General features: G+C 39.9%; 1 protein-coding gene across 1 annotated transcript in view; it reads left to right on the forward strand.

Moving 5' to 3' along the window:
• Pappa (pappalysin 1) overlaps positions 1–22,487 on the forward strand; it is a 266,143-nt gene that overhangs the window by 100,174 nt on the left and 143,482 nt on the right. The window contains exon 8 of the mRNA XM_055611618.1: positions 7,608–8,106. Coding sequence (XP_055467593.1) covers positions 7,608–8,106 — 499 coding nt within the window. The remainder of the gene's footprint in view (positions 1–7,607; positions 8,107–22,487) is intronic.

The raw sequence follows: 22,487 nt of genomic DNA on the forward strand, positions 1-22,487 counted from the left end.
AAAAGCCAATTACTGAGCTTTCTCATAGCATTATTGTTTTAAGTAAAAAACAACTCCTGTGTCTTATAGAAACAAAGACAACTTCTGCCAAATCATGACTGTTGCACTTTGTCATTTAGCCCTGAAGCCAGACTGGTAGAGAATTCATGACTTCTTTACGTGTCACATTTCTCCTTTCCTGCCCTGGGACATTTGCCCATTGACCCTGTCACCACACAGACCCACAAAGCTCCAGTGCAGGTCGGATGATATCCCCAGTCATTGGGTGAGACAACATGACATCAGCTCAAGGGAGCAGAACCCACCCCTTGCAGAGCATCAGTGAAAACGCTTTTCTGTCCTCTATATTTTTAGAAAGACGGTTGAAAAGGAAAAGCCAAAGATAGACTAAAGCAAAGGCAAAGGATCAGAGAGGAAAGTGAAGCTTAAAAACGATGGTCCTGTGCTTTATTTTCTAAAGTAGTTTAAAATCAAAATGAGATTTGAATGTGGGAACTTTAAATAAATCTATCTGAAATATAAAGTAAGAGGGATGTCTGGGAGAAGCCTTTCGTTCAGCCTCATAGAATCACAGGTTGTCAGTCTTGGAAGGGACACCTGAGGTCTTCAATCCCCAGTTCGCACCTGGTGAAGGAACCTCCTCAATTATCTTCTTCACTGTGGCATGCCTCACTCCTTGAGAAGTCATTCCTGGATCTGCAAACATGATTTCTCCACCTTAATGAAACCCAGTAAGAAGAAACTAGGCATCTCCAACACCGGAGAATACTTTGCATACTGACATAGAGTGTGCCTTTCTTCCCCTCTCCGTGCCGTGAGGAGTATCTGCTGGGCACAGTCTTAGGTGCATAGATGAGTTTACACTGGCAATGCGCCAGGACTGAGAAAAGCAAATGAGCAGTGACTGTGTGGTGAGAAGAGAACAGACTGATTAAAGTAGAGGGCCAAAGACCCCGCAGAAAAGAGGCTTCATCCAGAACTACAGAATTAGGCTTCCACTAAATGTCAATAAACACATTGGAGCACTGACATAATTTTAGGATTTAAGGGGGGAAGCTTCCTAGGTATGGTCCAGAGTGTCCTCAAAATCAAAATTATGTTTAATAGTTATTGTAGCATCATTACTGTGTTTTTCCCATTCTCTCCTGAGAATACAGTGGAGCTTTTCAGGGCTACAGAATATGAAATGGTTTTAGTCTTCTGACAGATAACAGCATGCATGCTATGCATTTTGTAGTTTTACAATGCCTCCATTCATGCAATAGTATATCTATGAGTAAAGGTAAGTCTCCCAAAGAGAAGCTCCTAATAATGCTGTGAATATATGTGAACTCACAGCATGAGCAGCATTGGAGGGTGTCAGATAATGGACGGTTAAGGTGGATGATGCCCACATAAAGGTTTGAATTCCCACTGAAAACTGGGAGAAGATGTCATATACTTAGGTGAGAGAGGATCACCCCTTCATTAACTATGGGTTGAAACTCCATATAGGGGTACCATAAAAATTTACAAAAATTAGAGGTTTCGAAACTTTTTTTTTTCTCCCTCTTCCAATATCCATCCTGTTTGCCTTTCTAAATGAGGACTAATCATCTTACCTAGGGTCCTCCTTCTTGTTTTGCTTCTTTTTTATTTTTTTATTATTTTTTTCTTTTTAGTTACATTTTGTTAACTCTGTGTCCCAGCTGTATCCCGCTCCCTCATTCCCTCCTCAACCCCACCCTCCCTCCCTGGTCTCCTCCCTGCCCCTTTCCAAGTCCACTGATAGGGGAGGACCTCCTCCCCTTTCATCTGACCCAAAAGTAACTCACAAACATGTAATGAATCCGAGGCATCTCTGGCAATACACTGTGTTACACTGTAGAACATCACTGAACACGCCTGTACTTTACACAGGTCATGCATGCCCTTACATCGTCAATGCTAGTGGATGCTTGCCTAAGACACGTCAGATTTAAGAGTACCGGATGCTGTAAAAGGCAGTGTGTTTACTCTTCATTCAAAGTGGTTTTGCTCATGTACAAGACTAGTGACATAATTACAAAAAAAAAAAAGGACTTTAGTGTTTCCCTATTATCATGGCTCAGCAAGCATCAAGTTGACATAACAGAATCTGTGTTGTGTTAAAAATTTTATTTTTATGATATTGAAGTTGCTGATTGAAATTTCATTTAAAAAAATTAACTGAGTTTTGGCTCAGACATGAAAGAGAATTTCCAGCAATTTTGGAAATGGCCCTACACATATTTCTGCCAGTTCTGTATAATGTTTTGTGCAAGGCAGAATTTTCAGCAGATGCTGATTATAAAATCAAAACATCAATAGCTCTGCAAATCCATTGCGCATACTCTACATCTCGTGGTAGCAAATACTCAGCCAAGATTCGTTCTTTGTGTATAGACAATCATATTCATGTCATCAGTTCACAGTTGTAGTTTTTGACTTTAATAAACAACAAAGTTGTAAGCATAGAGCAAAATTGTTTTAAAGTAATTTTTACGAGTTACTGTGAAGAGGTGTTTGGTTTGTGTGCCCACTTTAAATGCCTGTATACCAAGATTCATTTAAAAATATCTCAGATAAAGGTTTTGCATTTAGAAAAAGTAGGTGAAATGGTCAGTTGTGCAGGTTCTAAAGGCTGCTCTGGCTGCTCTGTGGTAAATAAAGGATGAGGGTCTTGGAAGGAAGATCCTTGTTTGTTGGGAAGGAAGCAAAAGGAAGCCCTTTGCTTGTTACTAGAATTCAAGTGATCGAAGGTTATGACTAAAGTGATGCCAGGATGATGTCTGAGGCAGTAATAGGAGAAAAATGTCAGTGTTATGAGATATTTGGGGGTTAGAATCAGTAAAGATCACCCTTGACTAAAATCATCTTCGTCACTCTACTATTTGTTTGGGTAAAATAATTTTTAGACATTGCTACACATCTTCATCCAAATCAAGTGTGTCAGTCATTGAATTTTGTTCTTGGTTTTTCCTGACTCGCTTAAAGGGTGACACACAGTAGCTAGTCAAGTACCAATGTGGAGGCCCATGAAGAACGGAGCTGATTCCAGCTGCTAAGGGCTACTTGGAACCTCCTATGTGCATTTACTACATTCCTGTCCAGAAAAGACACCGCTCCATTCTTAGGGCATCCTATTACACACTCTGTGATCTGTTTGGCTCAGACCCTTTTAGTATTCTTGAAGAAATAAACTTTTCCATGAGCCAAACTTTATAATTCATTTCCTAACTCATTTTCAACCTATTTATCTTTGTGTGTTTAAATTTTGGGACTTCCTGAACTAACAGAAAATTCCCAAATTCATGAGCCATGACAGACATATCTGTGGGGTTGACAAAAAAAGTGTGGGGCAGAATTGAAAGGGGTGTTCTTTACCCTCCTGCCACCAACTGCTTTGTGCCTTTGTAGTTCTTAAAGTTCTGACATGGTGTCTTAACCACAGAACAAATAGCCAAACTATAATGCCCTTTCTTAACTCCATATTAGTGTGACAAAGGATTTTTCATTTTTATGATACACATCAGCTATCCACGACATTCAATTAACTTTACTCCACAATGGGAAAAACAAAAAACAAAAGAAACGACTCACTTCTGAACACAGAGAACAGCTATATCCCTAGAGTAAAATCTAGATTCTATGGGTACATATTTCTTAAAGTATTTACCATGAAACATATATAATTCAGAAACTATATGGATGAATCTGACTGACACGAATCCCACTCAATTACATAAGCATATCGTTCATTCCAAGTGTTGGGCTTACCATGATAGGTTGGCATGTGGCACCACCTGTTTCACTCTTTCCTGTTTGTATGAGTGCTTGCTCCATTGTGTTTCCTAGAAGATCTCAGGTGTGCTCAAGCATCTATGTGAAAGCATATCTTGGCACTGTATCTATGTTCATGTCAACAGCTATAGTGTGTATGCACTTAGACATACAGTGCATGATTTTATAGATCTTCACAAACATAAATGTGGACCAGCAGAAGTATGTGTGAATATATTTCTGTGCATGTCCATGGCCTTATTTGTGGTGGATTGCTTATATAAACATGAGCTTTATCATGTAGTTATCATGTATGCAAAGGATATGTATTAATGATGAACTAACAGGACCTTTGTACCTCTCTTTACGTTTCTTCCTTTTTCCCCTCTATCCTTTTGTTCTCCCTCAATTCCTTATCTTCTTCATTCCTTCCTTCTTCCGTTATTCAGTCCTTCTCTGTGTCTCTGTGTCTCACAACCATATAACCAACCAGTTTCACAAAAGTATTCATTTTTGTTCCACTTTAGGGACTTTAACTCGTGATCACTAATTCTCTTTGTACAAACCATAGATGAGTACTTTCTTACTAGCATAAGACTATTCTTTCTTATATTACCAGACTAGAAACTCATGACCAAAAAGAACACAACAGAAAACCTGCTCTCCAGATACTAGCCTAATACAGAATACTGACTGGAACTCTGTAATTATTATTTCAATGTATAGATACACATTTTGATGAATGGAGAGTGGCGTGGGTAGGTGGATGGATTGGTGGGTTGGTTAATCCATGATAGACTTGCAACTGTATGGATGGACAGATGGAAGTATGAATAGACACATAGATGGATGATCTATTTCTATAAACAGTGTTTTTATTTTTATGACAAGTTTTATGTCCTTCACTTGCTTAAAATTTACCAGGGCTCTTCGTCTATCTCAGTGTAAAATTCAAGTGCTTTAATGTGACACACAAACAGTTCCTAGTGTGGATTCTTTTTATTCTGCTGGCGGCACTTACTACTCTCTTTCTCTGAAACTGTAAGTCATCTTAACTCACATTGTCTTTCAACCATTGTCTGTACTTGAAATGATTCCTCTTTCAAAGACTTTCTTTCTTAATTCCTCCTTCCTTCACCAATGTATTTGTGAGCATTTGTTAAAGATTCCATTCTAATTGCATTTTACAACTCTCTTATAAAGTAGGTAACATTGAAGTTGGTAACACAGCTGAAACTGCATTGTTGAAATATTAACTCAACTATAATTGATACAAAGCCTGACATATTGCTTGGACCAGCAGCATCCAGTGATGTTGTATTAATTGTAAGAGGATTGCTCGGCCATCTGAGGCTTGGTTTTCTCTTCTGTAAAATGAGGTTACTTGCGGCTAGGATGCAGAGAGCTGAGACATGCTCACTTTTAGAGCAGTGCCTACACAAAGAGGATGGTTATTGTATGGAATCTGGTATTATTACTAATGGGCTTGATGATTTGTAGTAAGTTGGATTCCATAACACTCAAGGTCCACTTTTTTATCTAAGAATCTCTAACAACCAAACAAGTAGAAGCTTTGCTAAAACTGCTCCTCCTATATGCCTACTTGAGAATAATGATCAGGCTTACCTTATCATTTGGAAGCATTTGGTCCCTCTCTTGATTAACAAGAAAACAGAAAGAAATGATGAGCCAGACAGACTTGTCATCTTTGTTCTCCTGTGGCTTCCCACCACTGACAGTCATTTTCTCCAAGGATGGGAAATGATCACTTTACCCTTGCCAGGTCCAAGGAAAGCACATGGAGGGGGTGGAATGGACCTGGCACCAACCACTGGACAGCAGGCTCTAAAATGCCATCTTGTTTTTATAAATACCACATTTGCAGGAGAGAACCGTTCACTGTTGAGCAAATACTGATCAAATATCTACTATGTGTAATTGCTACAAATCAGGTACTGTATTGACTAAAGTCTCTCAACATTGAGTATAATAGTCCATGCCCCATTTCTTCTCTTTTTTTCCTTATATCTTCACTTTGTAGCATCACACACACACACACACACACACACACACACACACACACACACACACCTGTATTTTTAATGCTAATATTTTTTTAATTTTATTTTTTTCTTGTCAGTTACATTTTATTAACTCTGTACCCCAGCCGTGTCCCGATCCCTCATTCCCTCCCTGTCCCTCCCTCCCTCCCTCATCTCCACCGTGCCCCTTGCCAAGTCCACTGATAGGGGGGACCTCCTCCCCATTCATCTGATCCTGTTTTATCAGGTATCTTCAGGACTGGCTGCAAAGTCCTCCTCTGTGGCCTAACAGGACTGCTCCTCCCTTGGGGGTAGGGAGGCCAAAGAGCCAGTCATTGAGTTCCTGTTAGAAATAGTCCTTGTTCCCCTCACTATGGGAAACCAATTGGTTACTGAGCTGCCACAGGCTACATCTGAGCAGAGGTTCTAGGTTGCATCCATACATGGTCCTTGGCTGAATGTCAGTATTGTGGTGACTCCTCAGACTAGATTGCTTTCCCTCCTTTCTTTATTTAATATTTTCCGACATGCTCGCTCCCTACACACACCGCCACCAACAGCAACAACACAAACGCCACCACCCAGTGATGCTGAGGGAGCAAATGACATGACCCCTTCTGCAACTTGAAATCCTTTTATCCGGTCCTCATCAGCAGTCTCTATCTCCCGCTGGACCCTCTACATCTAAAAGCTGGTCACCACAATGGCTTATGATGACTTTTCTTAGCAGCACAAAAGAGAGCTCTCTGAAGGTCAAGATGTGACCTGAGCAGAGAAAAATTTAAAAATTGCTTCCGACTGAGATCAGTGAAGATGAAGCATCCTTTCTCTGAGTTAAAGTATGAACATCACTTTTTCTCTCTCTCACTCCCATGTCCTTGAGTCAAAGTGGACAGAACTCAGAGAAGCTCAGTAGTATAGAATGATCTCATACAGGGAAAATGAGGATGATAGGTAAAATGGCCTCAAATCTGACTTGTCGCTCTGTCATTCATAGGTTAGTTTTTCCCCAGAATCTCCCTCTAAGAGGTGGATCCTATCTTTGCTCCCCTCTGCTAGATATTTTTAGTGCTTCTGTTAAGTCTAAACAGGTTGCAACAAAGTCAATGATTCTACTAGGACTGATTTTAATTATCCCTGCAGATAACAAGGATTTAAGGTTTAAGCCTTTTTTTCAATTCAGTATATGTTTTTTAATTTTAATTACGTCATTTAGAAAATGAATCCATTCAAGAATTAAACAAGCCACTGCAGCCACTCCTGATGAGACCTAATTGACTAGAATCAGAAGGAAGGAAAAGAAGACCTCCCCTTTCAGTGGACTTGGGGAGGGACATGCATGCAGAGGGTGGAGGAAGGGAGGGACTGGGACAGGAGGAGGGAGGGAACCACAGGGAAGATACAAAGTGAATAAAGTGTAATTAATAAAGAAAAAAAAGAATTAAACAAGAACATGGTACATAAAGGGTGTTCAGCAAAATGTCTCTTCTTTCTTTCTAGACAAGGCATCTAAGCCTGTAAGTGGAAGCTTAAGGAAGGAAAGTTTAAGCATTAGCTTAGTAGTAAGACACTTGAACTTCACTTCAAATGCTTGGTGACTCATCTGAGATCTGTTTTGCAGGGTTAGGGATGAGCTGAGTACTCAATGTAGAGCAGATTTTCCATGACACTGAAATCCACTCTTTTATCTCTAAGTTCTCATCAGAAAAATCTTTTCTGGGGTCTGTGGGAAACTATGCAAACTGGACAGAAATAAGAACTCTTTTGCATCTCTTTTCTGCATAGGTCATCCTGATGTTGAGCAGCCCTGTAAGTCCAGTGTCCGAACCTGGAGTCCAAATTCAGCTGTCAACCCACACACAGTCCCTCCTGCCTGCCCTGAGCCACAAGGCTGCTACCTCGAGCTGGAATTCCGCTACCCTTTGGTCCCTGAGTCTCTGACCATCTGGGTGACCTTTGTCTCCACTGACTGGGACTCTAGTGGAGCTGTCAATGACATCAAACTATTGACTGTTCATGGAAAGAATATCTCGTTGGGTCCACAAAATGTTTTCTGTGACATCCCACTTACTATCAGACTCCGGGATGTGGGGGAGGAAGTATATGGCATCCAGATCTATACTCTTGATGAACACCTGGAGATTGACGCGGCCATGCTGACATCCGCTGTGGACAGTCCACTCTGCCTGCAGTGTAAACCCCTGCAGTATAAAGTGCTCCGGGACCCACCTCTCCCAGAAGACGTAGCTTCATTGCTCCACCTCAACAGAAGATTCATGGACACGTAAGTGCCTTCTCCTTCTCAAGAGCTGATGGAAAGGATGGGCTGTGGGAAGATGTGGGGAAAGTCAAAAGGTCCTGTCATAAAGGAGAAAGGTCATCTCCATCAGACTTACTTCTAGAGATTATACCCCAGTGTCAAGTGTAGAATTTTTGTTAATAGGCACAGTGAATATAACTCTGAAGGGCCATGGGTGGAGTGAAAAGGGTCAGATGTAGGGACATTTCTTTGTGACCTTCACTTATCTTTCCAAAACTTGGTCTTTTCAACAGTAAACAAGGAAGGTTGGATGGGATTGGTAATGAAAAAGTCCTTCGTTACTAATGAAAGGGGTAGAACTGAACTTTTCTAATGCTTCCCTTTTATACAAACTTGAAGCTGATTTGTGCATTCTGATTGTTTCTCCAGTGTATGAAAATGGTGATATAGCAGTAGCTTAAGTAAGACATTAGGAGGTACATGCCTAGGCAACCACATGAAAACATTCCTAGACATTGAATACCTCTAGCCACAACCTTTCTGTTTGTTTTATTTCCTAAAACAAAAAAAAAGAAGAAAAAGAAAAAGAGTTCTTAAATTCTTTGATCACCGAAGATCTTTAAGATGTACAGCTCCATGACTGCTCCTGTGGGTGAAGAGGAGCTACTCACTATATTTGACCTTGACATTTACTTTTTAAGCTGTTTTCTAGCATTTTCTTTATAGCCTCAAATAAGTATCTTATATATATATATAAAGAAAAGATGTCTGTGATGAGGTCATTAGTTTTGTGCCTGTGTGTGTGTGTGTGTGTGTGTGTGTGTGGTTTCTGTTGTTGTGATAAAAAAATATATATATAAATAAAGCTGAGGTAATCAAAAGAAGGTTTATGTTGCCTCCAAATTCAAAATTTTTAGCTAATTGTCACTTAGAAAAGTTTCTATTGACCATTGCTAGAGGCAAGACAGAACGTAATGGCAGGGAGCATATAGTATGGCAGAGACAGATGGAGGTTGCAAAGAAAGAGCCTCATTTCATCATAGGGTCCATTCTTCAGAGATCAATGTTTATGAATCTGTAAATACATTAATCTTTTTATGACGTTAAAGCTTTCATGATCCAATCACCTCCCAAAGGCTTCAACCTCTGCACTCTGATTCACTGGGGGCTACATGAACACTCAGGCAACATTTAAGATCCAAACCATAGCATCCTGTCTACCAGACAGAAGGCTATAATAAAGTCAGTGTCACTCATTCATTTCATCCACTCAACAACCACAGCCCTACAACCATCAATTTGCAAAGAAGGAGAAAAAAGAATTTCAGATGTGAAGTTACTTGTTTAGGGAGCAGTGAGAAGGAGACTGGAATGGAACCCACTGTCAGTGGATCCAATTTATATCAAAGATTTGGTCTAACTTCTATTTTGGTCTTTAAAAACAAAACAAAACAAAAAACCCCAGCAGATTGATTATATACCCTGTATACATCTTTCTGCTTCTGGGATAGCTCACTCAGGATGATCTTTTCCAGTTCCCACCATTTACCTGAAAATTTCATGATTTCCTTGTTTTTGTTTTTTTTTTTTCCACTAAGTAATATTCCATTTTGTAGATGTACCACAGGATATATACTCACTCATAGGTGGAAAGTAGACATATAATATAGGATAAACATACTAAAATCTGTACACCTAAGGAATCTAATCTAATCTGATCTAATCTAAGATGCTCAATACCCCTTCAGAAAGGCAAAAAGAATGGACATCGGAGGAAGGAGAAAACAGGGAACAGGACAGGAATCTACCACAGAGGGCCTCTGAAAGGCTCTACCCTTAGGGTATTGAGGCAGATGCTGAGACTCATAGCCAAACTTTGGGCAGAGTGCAGGAAATCTTATGAAAGAAGAGGGAGATAGTGATACCTGGAGAGGACAGGAGCTCCACAAGGACAGCAACGGATCCAAAAAGTCTGGGCACAGGGGTCTTTTCTGAAACTGATACTCCAGCCAAGGACCACTCATGGAGATGGCCTGGAACCCCAGCATAGAGGTAGTTCATGTTCCATGTGGCCTCCATAGTAATGAGAACAGGGACTGTGTCTAACATGAACTGATTGTTCTGTTCTTTGATCACCTCCCCCTGATGGGGGAGCAGACTTACCAGGACACAGAAAAAGACAGTGCAGCCAGTCCTGATGAGACCTGATAGACTAGGGTCAGAGGGAAGGGGAGGAGGACTTCCCTTATCAGTGAACTGGGAGAGTGACACTAGTGGGGAAGAGGGAGGGTGAGATTGGGAGGGGAGGAGGGAGGAAGGTACAGGGGAGATAAAAAGTGAATAAACTGTAATTAATAAAAATAAAAATAATTAAATAAAAAAGAAAGTGTAAAAAATAACAGTAGAGGTTTAACTTGCTAAGTTAAGTGTGCAGAGTCTGCACAGTCAATCAACAACCCAATCTAATACTTCCTACATGAAAGAAATGCTGCTGGGGAACATTTTGAATAATGAAAAGAAGCTCATGGGGCAGATGCTTCATAGTTAGCCCTACTCAGGCCTCATACTAATATTAGGTAAACTGGTTACTCTCTCTGAGCACTTATTTTTCCTGTGTATGATGCAAGTACTGACCAGCACAATTTCTACAAGCTATGTGTGGCCTTTTACTCAGTTCTAAGATGATATGAGGCACAGTCTCTACTCTGTGCACTCAAAATATTTACTAAGCCAATCATTAATGGAAACAAATTCTGGAAGGAAACTTTTAATCTTTTTAAGAGACAGAACCACTTTCTAACACTTTACCAGCACTTCCTTTTAAATGCCAGATATTAATGCGCACGCCTCAGGGAAAAACAAAAACAAAAACAAAAAACTGGCCCTTTCATTGAATGAGAGGCGAAGAACACCTGTTTAAGAACTTAAAGGGAGCACTTGGTTTGTGTTTGAGAATATACTTAAAACGTAAACACATTGTCTTTCCATGAAAATATTTCATATTCCTCTCTCACCTAGCCGTCAATTTTCTGGACTGGTAAAACTCTGTAAATGTGTAGCCAGTTAAGATTTCTTTATAAAATAATAGTGGAAAGAAATAATAGATGCCTTAAAACCTCAGCTTAAACATGTCTTTCATTTTTTTGCCTTGATTTATGAGCCTGTGAGAACTGACATGGGTTGATAAGTACAGAATGTTGGAAATGAAACAGAAGAAAAGGGACCTAGAGTTCTATTCCTGCTATGTCACTAACTCACTCACTCTGTGATCCCGGATAAGGCACTTACTCCTCTGGTCCTAAATTCCTCAGTTCTATAAGAGGAGGGTTGTACTTAAGGGGGTTGTGGTTCTTAAATAATATTGCTCCCTCCAAAACATCAAGATACTTTTAAATGGCCCAGTTCTCACCTTCTGTTCCTCCTGCCTTACTCTCTCCTATAGATTTGATAGTAAGAGTGAGGCCTGATGATCAGGACTCAAACATCTTGTGAGTGATTGTGATACGTGAGGTCATGTCAGATCCACTCACTGCTCTTAAGTAGACTCCTAGGATGTGGTCAGAGATCAGCATCATCAGCCTCACTTGGGAATCCAGAAAGGCCTGGTTCTCAGGCCCCAGTCAGCCTACTGAATCAGAAAACCCAAGTTTAGGACCTGTTCAGGTGATTCTCCAGGTCGTTAAAGTTTAACAGCCACTGCTCTTGGTGATTCCTAAGGCCCAGGAATCTCTAAGTTTTACTTCACTCTCAAAGCTAGTCTTTCAGTTCACAGCGTGAGTGGAGTGTAGTCTGTGTAGCCTTCTATACTGGAAACTGGGAATTCCAAGAACCACTCAGACTGGCCCCTTCAAAGAAAGTACTCAACCTGCGTGTTGAGGAGATGGCATCACCAGGTGTCTATGATAGAAACACACTTCACACCCAAAAGCATCATTGTTAGATCCACACTCTAAAGTACCATTTTTGTTGTTGTTGTGGTTTGTTTGGCAGCCAAACATTTATCAGTCCCTGGTGTGTGACAAGTGCCAGAACGAGGTACTGACTAGCCTTTCTGTGGGCCTCCTTTAAAAGGTATTTGTTTTTATTTTATGTCTATGTTTTGCCATGAACATATGTGTGCCACATGTGTGCCCACAGAGGCTGGAGGAAAGCAATGAAACTTTCAGAAACTGGAATTCTAAAAGGTTGAGAGCCAGCCGCCATGTGGGTGCAGAGAATGGAACCAGGTCCTCTAAAAAACCAGTAAGCACTCTTAACCACTGAGCGATCTCTCCGTACTCCCTATTTGCCTTTCTTGAGAGTCACAAAGAAATTGTTAGAAACTAATGTTGGATTGGTCTGGGCTTTCTCAACTGAATATATTCTGAATTACTGAGAAATAGAGAAAAACATGTCACCTCAAGTCCATCTACCATTTCAACTCCTCTTTTATCTTTTAGTGATTTGAGTATTGAAACCTACTGCATTTATGTGTGAGAGAGAATGAGAGAGAGAAAAAGTTTGCTGCTTTTAAATTTTTCATATCAAATGAATTGGCTTTTATACAAGTTCTATATGAAGGCTGTTTTGGAGAAAAGAGGAGGGAGTTCCTTTTTCTTCTGACTCAACCCTTCACATGATTCCCTTTGACCTTAGTCTCCATTTTTTTCGCCCAACAAAAATATTTATCCTTTCTGTTATCTGCACTAGAGATAGTTTCCCAAGGTGTGACATTGATGGAGAGAGCCTTCTATGCTTGCTCCATGCAAGTTTCTGGTAGACTGATTACTTTTGGCCCAGACAAGAAAGAAATGTGGACTGGTTCCATCTTCTTGTAAAAAACCCCACATTGTACAAGAACTGACACGATCAGAATTAAAGGGCCAGCACCAACTTTGCTAATGGCTAACAAACTAACTCAACATGGGACACCAAGGCACATGTTTCACCTTTTAGGCCTCAGTTTTCATTCTTATAAAGTATAAAATGAATCTTCAACACAGTAAGATTTTTTCCCCGTGGACAAGTCTATACAGAGAAGGTAGCTTAAGTGAAAATTGAGTTTTATACTTTTTTGCACTAAAAGGATTCAACAGGATTGCTTAGAATTAGTCCCTATGTAATGCTAACTAACTCAGAAAACCTTAGTTTTACCTGTGAACATTACAATAGCAACTGCTTATGGTTCGTGCTGCTTTAAATGCCTTATAAGCACTAAAAAAGCAAGTAAGAAAGTCAGTCCTCAAAATGATGTAGTCATCCTTGAATGGCAAGGAAACGCATAGCTAAGTTAAAATCCCAGATCTAATTCTAGACTCTCCTAATTACCACTCCAATCTTTCCCATTCTACCGCACACTCTCCTATCAGAAGGCAGTGAGAACTGGGAAGGATGCACTGACTTGTCCAGCTTTTTGAGCCCAATGTGTAGAATACAGGACTACAAGGCAGAAGCCACCAGACAACAGTCAGCTGCTGTGGCCAGCTGCGGGGGTCAGAGAATACTGATTACACAGCCTGTTGTCTATGACCGTGAACAGAGAAAAAAACAGGGGAGATTTATTTTTTCAGTTTCCTTAGATTTTTCTTACAATATTGAGATTTCCCCAAAATGAAAATTCTGTATAAAACTAACAGATGATAGGTAGGTAGGTAAATAGATAGATAATTAAATGATTGATAGATGAAAGATAGATAGATGATTGCCAGATCATAGATGGGTAATGTAGTGTCAAATCAAACTAGGAACAGCAAATAGCTGCTCATTCATTCATGTTTGCTTCCATTTAATCCATCTAACAATTCATTCAACATATATACCCTGGCTGTATATTTGGTGTTGTGCTCTATGTTTGAAAATAAAGATGGAGTGATAATTTCTCGAAGTTCTCAGGCTGCGTGAGAAACAATGTTATCTATTTAAATAAGGGTTTGAGGAAAGATTGACTCCAAAAATTGAAAAATTGAGATCTAAACTTAGAACTGGAGTATTAACTCTTCAAATGCTGCATGACTTTTTTTTGTTTTGTTTTGTTTTGTTTTGTTTTGTTTTGTTTTTAATTGGATCTGGAATGGAGGAACGGGTAGAGTTTAACAGTCAAAGAGAATCAAAGAACTTAAAGCTTACTAAGTGTTTACTAAGTGCATGTCAAACACTTACTGAAAGCTTCACATAGATTACATCAGTGACCTTAACAGCTACAACAATCCCCTTATTCCTGGATCATAGATGAAGACCTGAAACTCCAAGAAGGAAGGGAGAAGACAGAGTTTACAGAGTCAAGTGGCTGATCTGTGGCTTATTAAGTGGGTTGCTCTATTGACTATTAAGTTTCATTCTCTTAGTGCCTCTCTCCTCATATTCCCTTTAAATGCAAAAACAAAACATTCTTGCACACACATTTTTCTTTCCAAGCTTACTCATTTGTGTACCCCATTGTACACATTTATTTCTTCTCCCATATTCAGATTGTCATGATTCTAACTCTATATCTATTTTACCTCATCTCAATGGCATTTTCATTGTAATTTGGAAGTAAAGAAATAGCGTTCTAAGAATGTAGGTGTATGTTCTTATAACTCTGACTCCAGAAATCTACATATCAGATCCCAAACTCTTTTTTTTTTTTTTCGGAGTCCAAATGCCCAGAACCCATGTTCATCAATGCAAACCCATTAGTTCACTCATCAGTTTATTTTATCAGCCAATACTTTAATTGTTTTCACTTGAGTCCAGTGAAAAAAAAAATATTTTTTGCTTCTTAGACATGCAAAATTAAAGGGAGGGGGAAAAAAGCCCTTGCTTTGACTCTTTGACTGAGTCTTAAAATGCTGTTGAAAAAGGAAAAAAAAAACAAACAAACAAACAAAAAACAAGTACTCATATGTCTAGCTGGAACAGACATGTGATATTAACTTAAGACAACATTGAGCCTAATTCAGGGTCTGCTGAAGGCACAGGCAGCTCCTGCAGCCTGTTTCTGTGGCTCTTCAGCTGAGTCAGCACTTTCTTCTTCTTTTTTTTTTTTTTTCACATAGGCCTTATTTATTTGTAGGCCTTTCTCTTTATTACCCAATCGTCATTTTTGTTTTTATATTTATTTACTTGTTCATTCATTTATCCACTAAATAGTCAAAATCAGCATAATCATTTTCAGTAACACATTAATTTAACATATTATTAAGTGGCTGTTCTGTGACACACACTATGTTTAAACTAGACATAGTTCTGATGAATTGTTGACTTCTTCCCTCCAGTTTAAAGAGAGCACAGACAAGAACTGTAGACACAGTCATGGATAAAAAGTGCCATGGTATGAGGAGCACAGTAGGACCGTGGGGAAGCCCAGGTGTAGTGCTAGTCTGGTTTGAGAGGGAAAGAAAGCTTTCTAGAGTGAAATATACATGGGAACTGAAATACTTGCTCACTGAAATTTGCCACAGCATATAGGTGGAAATCAAGTTTCCAGTGAGCAGTGATGGAAAAAAAAGTCAATGAATGAGTAAAAACAATAAATGAATTTGTGCACATATGCATGGAAATTGCTAGGCGTACCTGCTCAACCATAGACCACAAGCAGAACCTTGAAATGGAAATGATGGCATTTAGGCTTATCTATCTAGTTAAAGCACTTTTATTATGTATTTGTTTATTTAGTTATTTATTTTTGTTTTTTTGGGACAAGGCTTCTTCATTTAGCTTTGGCTATCCTGTAACTCTCTTTGTAGACCAGTCTGGCTTCGAGCTCATAGAGATCTGCCTGCTTTTCTGCCTCCCGAGTGCTAGGATTAAAGGCATGAGTCAACACTGCCCAGCCTCACTTTCTCTACTGTTAAATTTGTAATAATTGCACAAAAATGGGTTCATTATGACAGTTTTATATTTGTACATTATACTTTGCTCATATTCATCCCATTACCCAATCTTGCTTTCCCAACTCTTACTATAGCGACATCTCTCTCCACAACAAATCATAATGCAAATATTTAAGTACAGTTTCAACATACGAAAGAAAGCATTCAGGATTTGTCCTTTTTCTACACATTGCTCCCTTTTCCACTAACGCTCCCTTCTTACCTTTTTCAGCCCTGCAAAAAGCTCTCATTTCACTTCCAAGTCTGTCTGTCTGTCATGTCTGTTTGTATTTCAGAAAGGGAACTATAGTTTGTCCTGAATCCAGCTTACCTTGCTCAATGTGATTCTTCAAGTTCTATTCATTTTCCTACAATTGACATCACTTTGCCCTTTACTTAAACTCTTCCCTAATGCACCAAAAAACAAATTAAACTAATATGCTCCAGGTTGCTTAGTCAGACCTCCTCAAGATCGGGATTGTGTTATTTTTTAATGGCAGATGAGTAAGCAAGTGATAAAGTCTGTATTTGTCTAAGCTGTGGTTTTAGTGAGTCTGCTGCAGTGGGTGCTCTTTTATGAATTTCCATGTAAACACAACTATCCCATCATTTCTCTAGGTTCAACATTGGTAGGCAGAATTGCTGGAGAACAAGCTCTGGACCTTTCCATTTTAGTGGGCCTCACACACAGCATCATGAGAATACAACTCACCATGCACTTTGCTATTCTTTTTTCCCATTTCAATCCATCTGTATACACACAATGCATCATAGCATAAGTAGTGTACTCTAATACGCTGGAGCATGGGATGTCTTAAAGCAAGTGTCCTCTCTGAAGAGTGAACATTTTGATGTTTCAGACAAGCTTTCTCTTTGTTGAGACAAAGATTTGAATTTCTTTCTAGCTGATCCAGATTGCCAACTGGATGGGACTGACAGATACCTAAAACATTAGCAAAACGCACATGAGTATAATGGATTAAGGGGAAGAACTAACTCTGGGTGTGGGCCGCAGCACCGCATTCCACGGAAGAAATAAGAAAGGAGAAAGCTATGCACAAACACTTCGTTTCCCATCTTCATGTTACAAGCTGTTTTCTGTTTTTTAACAAGCCTCGTAATATCACACTGTCCGTGCTTACTCTTTGATGCACTGAAAGTGGTTGATCTTTGCCCACTGATGCGTTTAACATGACTTCTCAATGACGTAACTCATTCTTGGTTGAACATCTTTTCAAATATTTCCTGGAGATTCACATTTCTTGTTCTGAGACATCTCTATTAATACCTTTAAGAAAGCAATCATCTTTCATCTCTTCCTATCTCTACCATCCCCTCTAGTAAGCAGAGATTTTAATGTATACCCTCCCTCATTTCTGTCAGTAGAGTGAGGATCAAGGTGGAAAAAGGAGTCAAGAGGGTGTGAGTATTCACGAAGTACTTATTCTGAGTCATCCTTTATGGACTGATATATTTATCAAACACTTCTTTATTGCACTCCCTGTGCTGGGAACTAGGCCATGTTCTGAAGATAAAATAGGTAACATGAGACCATCTGCTTGCTGCCCTCAGGAAAACCTAAATTTAGTCACAGTGATAACCACCCTCATGTGTATTACTATGAACAGCAGCATTTCTTGGTATCAGTGCTGACATCACCACCACCATGTGGTAAGCACCACACAGACTCCTAGTACTTTTTATAAATCGACCAGTAAAGCTTAGGTGCAAGCACATCTAATTTTTAGATGAGGAATTCAAAGGCTCAGAGAGACAGTCATGAAGTCAAGCTTTTAAGTAACAGAGCTCTCACTGCAATGCCTACCTGTTTGCCTGGGCCCCACCCTCAACAGCTGCACTGGGCAAAGGCACCAACCAGCACTATTGCTGTGATAGCTCACCAAGTACAAAGAAGTGTCTTGATGGATAGAGAAACTGGATAAAAATAGTTGATACTTTTTTCCATAAACAACAAAATAAGAAAAAAAAAGAATGAGGGCAAGATCATCTTTTAACATTTAAGTAAATGGATGGGAGGAGAATTATGGAGGCCCAGACATTGTCTGGCCCAACGTTTCCATTGCTGACATGCAGGGTTTGGGCTGGACCTCTTTCTGAGGAAGGCCTTCTCTCACATTTGCACAGCAGGATTTTGCCCATGCTCAGAGATGCTGCTCAGCACAGCGTAGGATCAGTATGAGGGCTGAGAGCTGTCTCTCCAGCTCCAAAGTGAGTACCACTGTTCTTAGGACAAACCAAGCACAGTGGGTAACATCTGACGCTGTATCTGGAAGCTGAACATGACTTCTGCTTACCAGTCCTCAGACAAGGATATCTCAGAATGAAATGTGAGTTCTGGGAATATCAGGATAAGCAAAGGGACTCAGCAGAACTGATGAATCTTCAAGACCAGCAGCAGTCAGAAGTGCTTACTGTGTCTTACTACCCTCATGATTTTGACAACATGAAGAGACCCTGTCTCATGGTGAACACCACCAAAATCACTAATCTACATTTTTTAGTCAATTGGGGACAGAACTCTACTTTACCAAAAGTGTCTCTTACAGCTTCTCTCGTACACGTATGGAAACTGATCAAAAGAAGTTAAATGATGAAGCATGAAGCTCTTATACTAAATTTGTTCACATGCCCATTCATTTATTTACTCATGTATCTAATAATATGTAGCCACTGGGTGGCTAAGATGGCTCAGCAGGTAAGGTCGCTTACAACCAAGGTCGACAACCAGAGTTCACTTGGGGAAACCACATGTCAGAAGAAGAGAAGCAATTCCTACAAGTTGCCTCCACACTCTAGAGTGCCCACATAGAGGCACACAAAAGTAACTTAAAGAAAAAAAAAGTGACCACTGCCACACAGTAGTCTTTGTGATGGCACCAAAATGCCAAATCTTATCTTGGAGGAGAACTACTGGAAACAATATCTCACAAAAATACAATTACAAAATGAGGAATCTTATTATTGGAGGTCATATTAGTATAGCCTTCCCTAAAAACGTATAGGATAAGGAAGAAGAGAGTAGACAGATGAACAGGGGTCAAATTACGATGTGGTTGATGGGTCATGTTAAAAAGTTTGGATTTATTCACAACAAATAGAGCAAGTCAACAAAATAGGTGAGCTGAGTTGTTCCAAGATGTAGCTTTGGTGAATAAAGAATGGAGAAAGTATGGCAGAGTCTTTTAAAGACCAAGCAAGGAAACAAATGACTTGGAAATATTTGTTAAAGACAGGGACAACTGGACTTCCTGATTAGTACCAAGCAATGAAGAGACTGATGAGTGACTCTTGAGTTTCCAGGTTGACTGTGTAGAATGAATAATGTGTCATTTTGAGAGATAGAAAAAGAAATGGATTTTAATTTAGTTTATTTTTGGAGCCAGGCAGACTAAGAGCTTGCTCTTGAGTGTATCATGCTGGAGATATCTAAGAATCTTATGCAAAGATATACTCAGCTCAGGGGACTATTAACTATGCAGAACCTATTTGCTCATAATTCAAACCCTTTTCAACTCACACCATACTGAGTTTCTCTTCTAAGCAGCTCCTACCCATAGCCACAAAATTTCTGCTTTATACATCTCTGCCCTAACTGGCTTTTTAACAAATCATTAAAGACAAAATAATCTGTTTCTGCCTAATTTCATTCGTACCCTCTAGAGAATGCCTAGGTTAAACTTTTCTTTGTATAATAATGTCCTAGTAACTCCACAGGACAAATGGCCTCCTCACTTTAAGAAGGTGCTCAAACAAGTGTGCAACTGACGCTGATGCGCTGCATAGGGGCTCGGCTGACTGCAAGCTAGAACAGCGCACAATGCACATGTGCTGAGGCGTCTACGCTCAATGGCTGAGCATCAGGTACCATGACAAACACTGTTACACAGTCACCTCATTTACAACTTATAAGACCCCCTTGACTTTTTACTATTCTTAACTGTAAGCTCAAAGAAAGAAAGTTTTTTTTTAATTTTTTATTAATTACACTTTATTCATTTTGTATCCCCCCATAAGCCCCTCCCTCCTCCCCTCCTGATGCCACCCTCCCTCCCCTTTCTGCATGCATGCCACTCCCCAAGTCCACTGATAGGGGAGGTTCTCCTCTCCTTTCTGATCTTAGTCTATCAGTTCTCATCAAAAGTGGCTGCATTATCCTCTACTGTGGCCTGGTAAGGCTGCTCCCCCTCAGGGGGAGGTGATCAACGAGCAGGCCAATCAGATTATGTCAGAGGCAGTCCCTCTTCCCATTACTATGTAACCCACTTGGACACTGAACTGCCATGGGCTACATCTGTGCAGGGGTTCTAGGTTATCTCCACAAATAGTCCTTGGTTGGAATATGAGTCTCTGGGAAGTTCCCTGTGTTCAAATTATCTTGTTCTGTTGCTCTGCTTGTGGAGTTCCCGTCCCCTCCAGCTCTTACTATTTCCCACTTCTTACATAGAATTCCATTCACTCTGCCCATCAGTTGGCCATCAGGCTCAGCATCTGCTTTGATAGTCTATACTGCAGAGGCTTTCAGAGCCCCTCTGTGGCAGGTTTCAAGGTTCTTTCCTGTTTTCTTCTGGCTTTCAGAGGCCCTCTGTAGCAGGTTCCAAGGTTGTTTCCTGTTTTCTTTTTCTTCTGATGTCCATCCTCTTTACCTTTCAGGATGGGGATTGAACGTTTTAGTTAGGGTCCTCTCTTTTGCTTAGTTTGTTTAGATGTACAGATTTTAGTGGGTTTATTCTATGCTGTATGTTTATATGAGTGAGTATATACCATGTGTGTCTTTTTGCTTCTGGGACAACTCACTCAGGATGATCCTTTCCAGGTCCCACCATTTACCTGCAAATTTCACGATTTCCTTATTTTTCATGGCTGAGTAATAGTCCATTGTGTAGATGTACCACAGTTTCTGCATCCATTCTTCAGTTGAGGGGCATCTGGGCTGTTTCCAGCTTCTGGCTATTACAAATAAAGCTGCTACAAACATGGTTGAGCAAATGTCTTTATTGTGTACTTGAGCCCCTTTTGTATATATGCCTAGGAGTGGTATGGCTAGATCTTGAGGAAGCACTATTCCTAGTTGTCTGAGAAAGCGCCAGATTGATTTCCAGAGTGGTTGTACAAGTTTACATTCCCACCAGCAGTGGAGAAGGGTTCCTCTTTCTCCACAACCTCTCCAACATGTGTTGTCCCTTGCGTTTTTCATCTTGGCCATTCTGATGGGTGTAAGGTGAAATCTCAGGGTTGTTTTGATTTGCATTTCCCTAATGGCTAATGAGGTTGAGCATTTCTTTAAGTGCTTCTCTGCCATTCGATATTCCTCTACAGAGAATTCTCTCTTTACCTCTGTTCCCCATTTTTTAAGTGGATTACTTGGTTTGTTGCTTTTCAGCTTGTTTAGTTTTTTATATATATATATTGGATATGAGTCTTCTGTCAGATAAAGGGTTGGTGATGATTCTTTCCCAATCTGTAGGCAGGTGCTTTGTTTTGATGACGGTGTCCTTTGCTTTCCAGAAGCTTTTCAGTTTTATGAGGTCCCATTTATTGATTGTTGTTCTTAGAGCCTGTGCTGTTGGTGTTGTTCAGGAAGTTTTCTCCTGTACCAATGAGTTCTAGGGTATTCCCCACTTTTTTTCTAACCGATTTAATGTGTCTGGTTTTATGTTGAGGTCTTTGATCCACTTGGACTTCAGTTTTGTGCAGGGTGATAAGTATGGATCTATTTGCATTTTTCTACATGTAGACATTCAGTTGGACCAGCACCATTTGTTGAAGATGCTATCTTTTTTCCATTGTATGGTTTTGGCATCTTTGTCAAAAATCAGGTGTCTGTAAGTGTGTGGGTTTATTTCTGGGTTTTCTGTTCGATTCCATTGATCCACCATTCTGTTTCTATGCCAGTACCATGCAGTTTTTATAACTGTTACTCTATAGTACAGCTTGAGATCAGGGATGGAGATACCTCCAGATGATCTTTTATTGTAGAGGATTGTTTTAGCAATTCTCGGTTTCTTGTTATTCCATACGAAGTTGAGAATTTTTCTTTCCAGGTCTGTAAAGAATTGTGTTGGCAATTTGATGGGAATTGCATTAAATCTGTAGATTGCTTTTGGTAAGATGGCCATTTTTACTATGTTAATCCTGCCAAGCCATGAGCATGGGAGATCTTTCTATCTTTTCATATCTTCCTCTAATTCTTTCTTCAGAGACTTGAAATTTTTTTCATACAAGTCTTTGACTTGCTTGGTTAGGGTTACACCAAGGTACTTTATGCCATTTGTGGCTATTGTGAATGGTGTTGTTTCTCTAATTTCTTTCTCAGCCCTTTTGTCTTTTGTATATAGGAGTGCTACTGATTTTTTTGAGTTAATTTTGTATCCGGCCAGGCATGATGGCGCATGCCTTTAATCCCAGCAGCTGGGGGGCAGAGGCAGGTGGATCTTGTGAGTTCAAGGCCAGGCTGGTCTATAGAGTCTAGGAAAGCCAACACTACACAAGGAAACCCTGTCTCAAAAAAAAAATGTAGATAAAACTGAAATGATCATACTAAGTCAAGGATTA

The sequence above is a fragment of the Psammomys obesus genome, unplaced genomic scaffold, assembly GCF_907164565.1.
Source record: "Psammomys obesus unplaced genomic scaffold, mPsaObe1.curated_primary_1811, whole genome shotgun sequence".
NCBI lineage: Eukaryota > Metazoa > Chordata > Mammalia > Rodentia > Muridae > Psammomys > Psammomys obesus.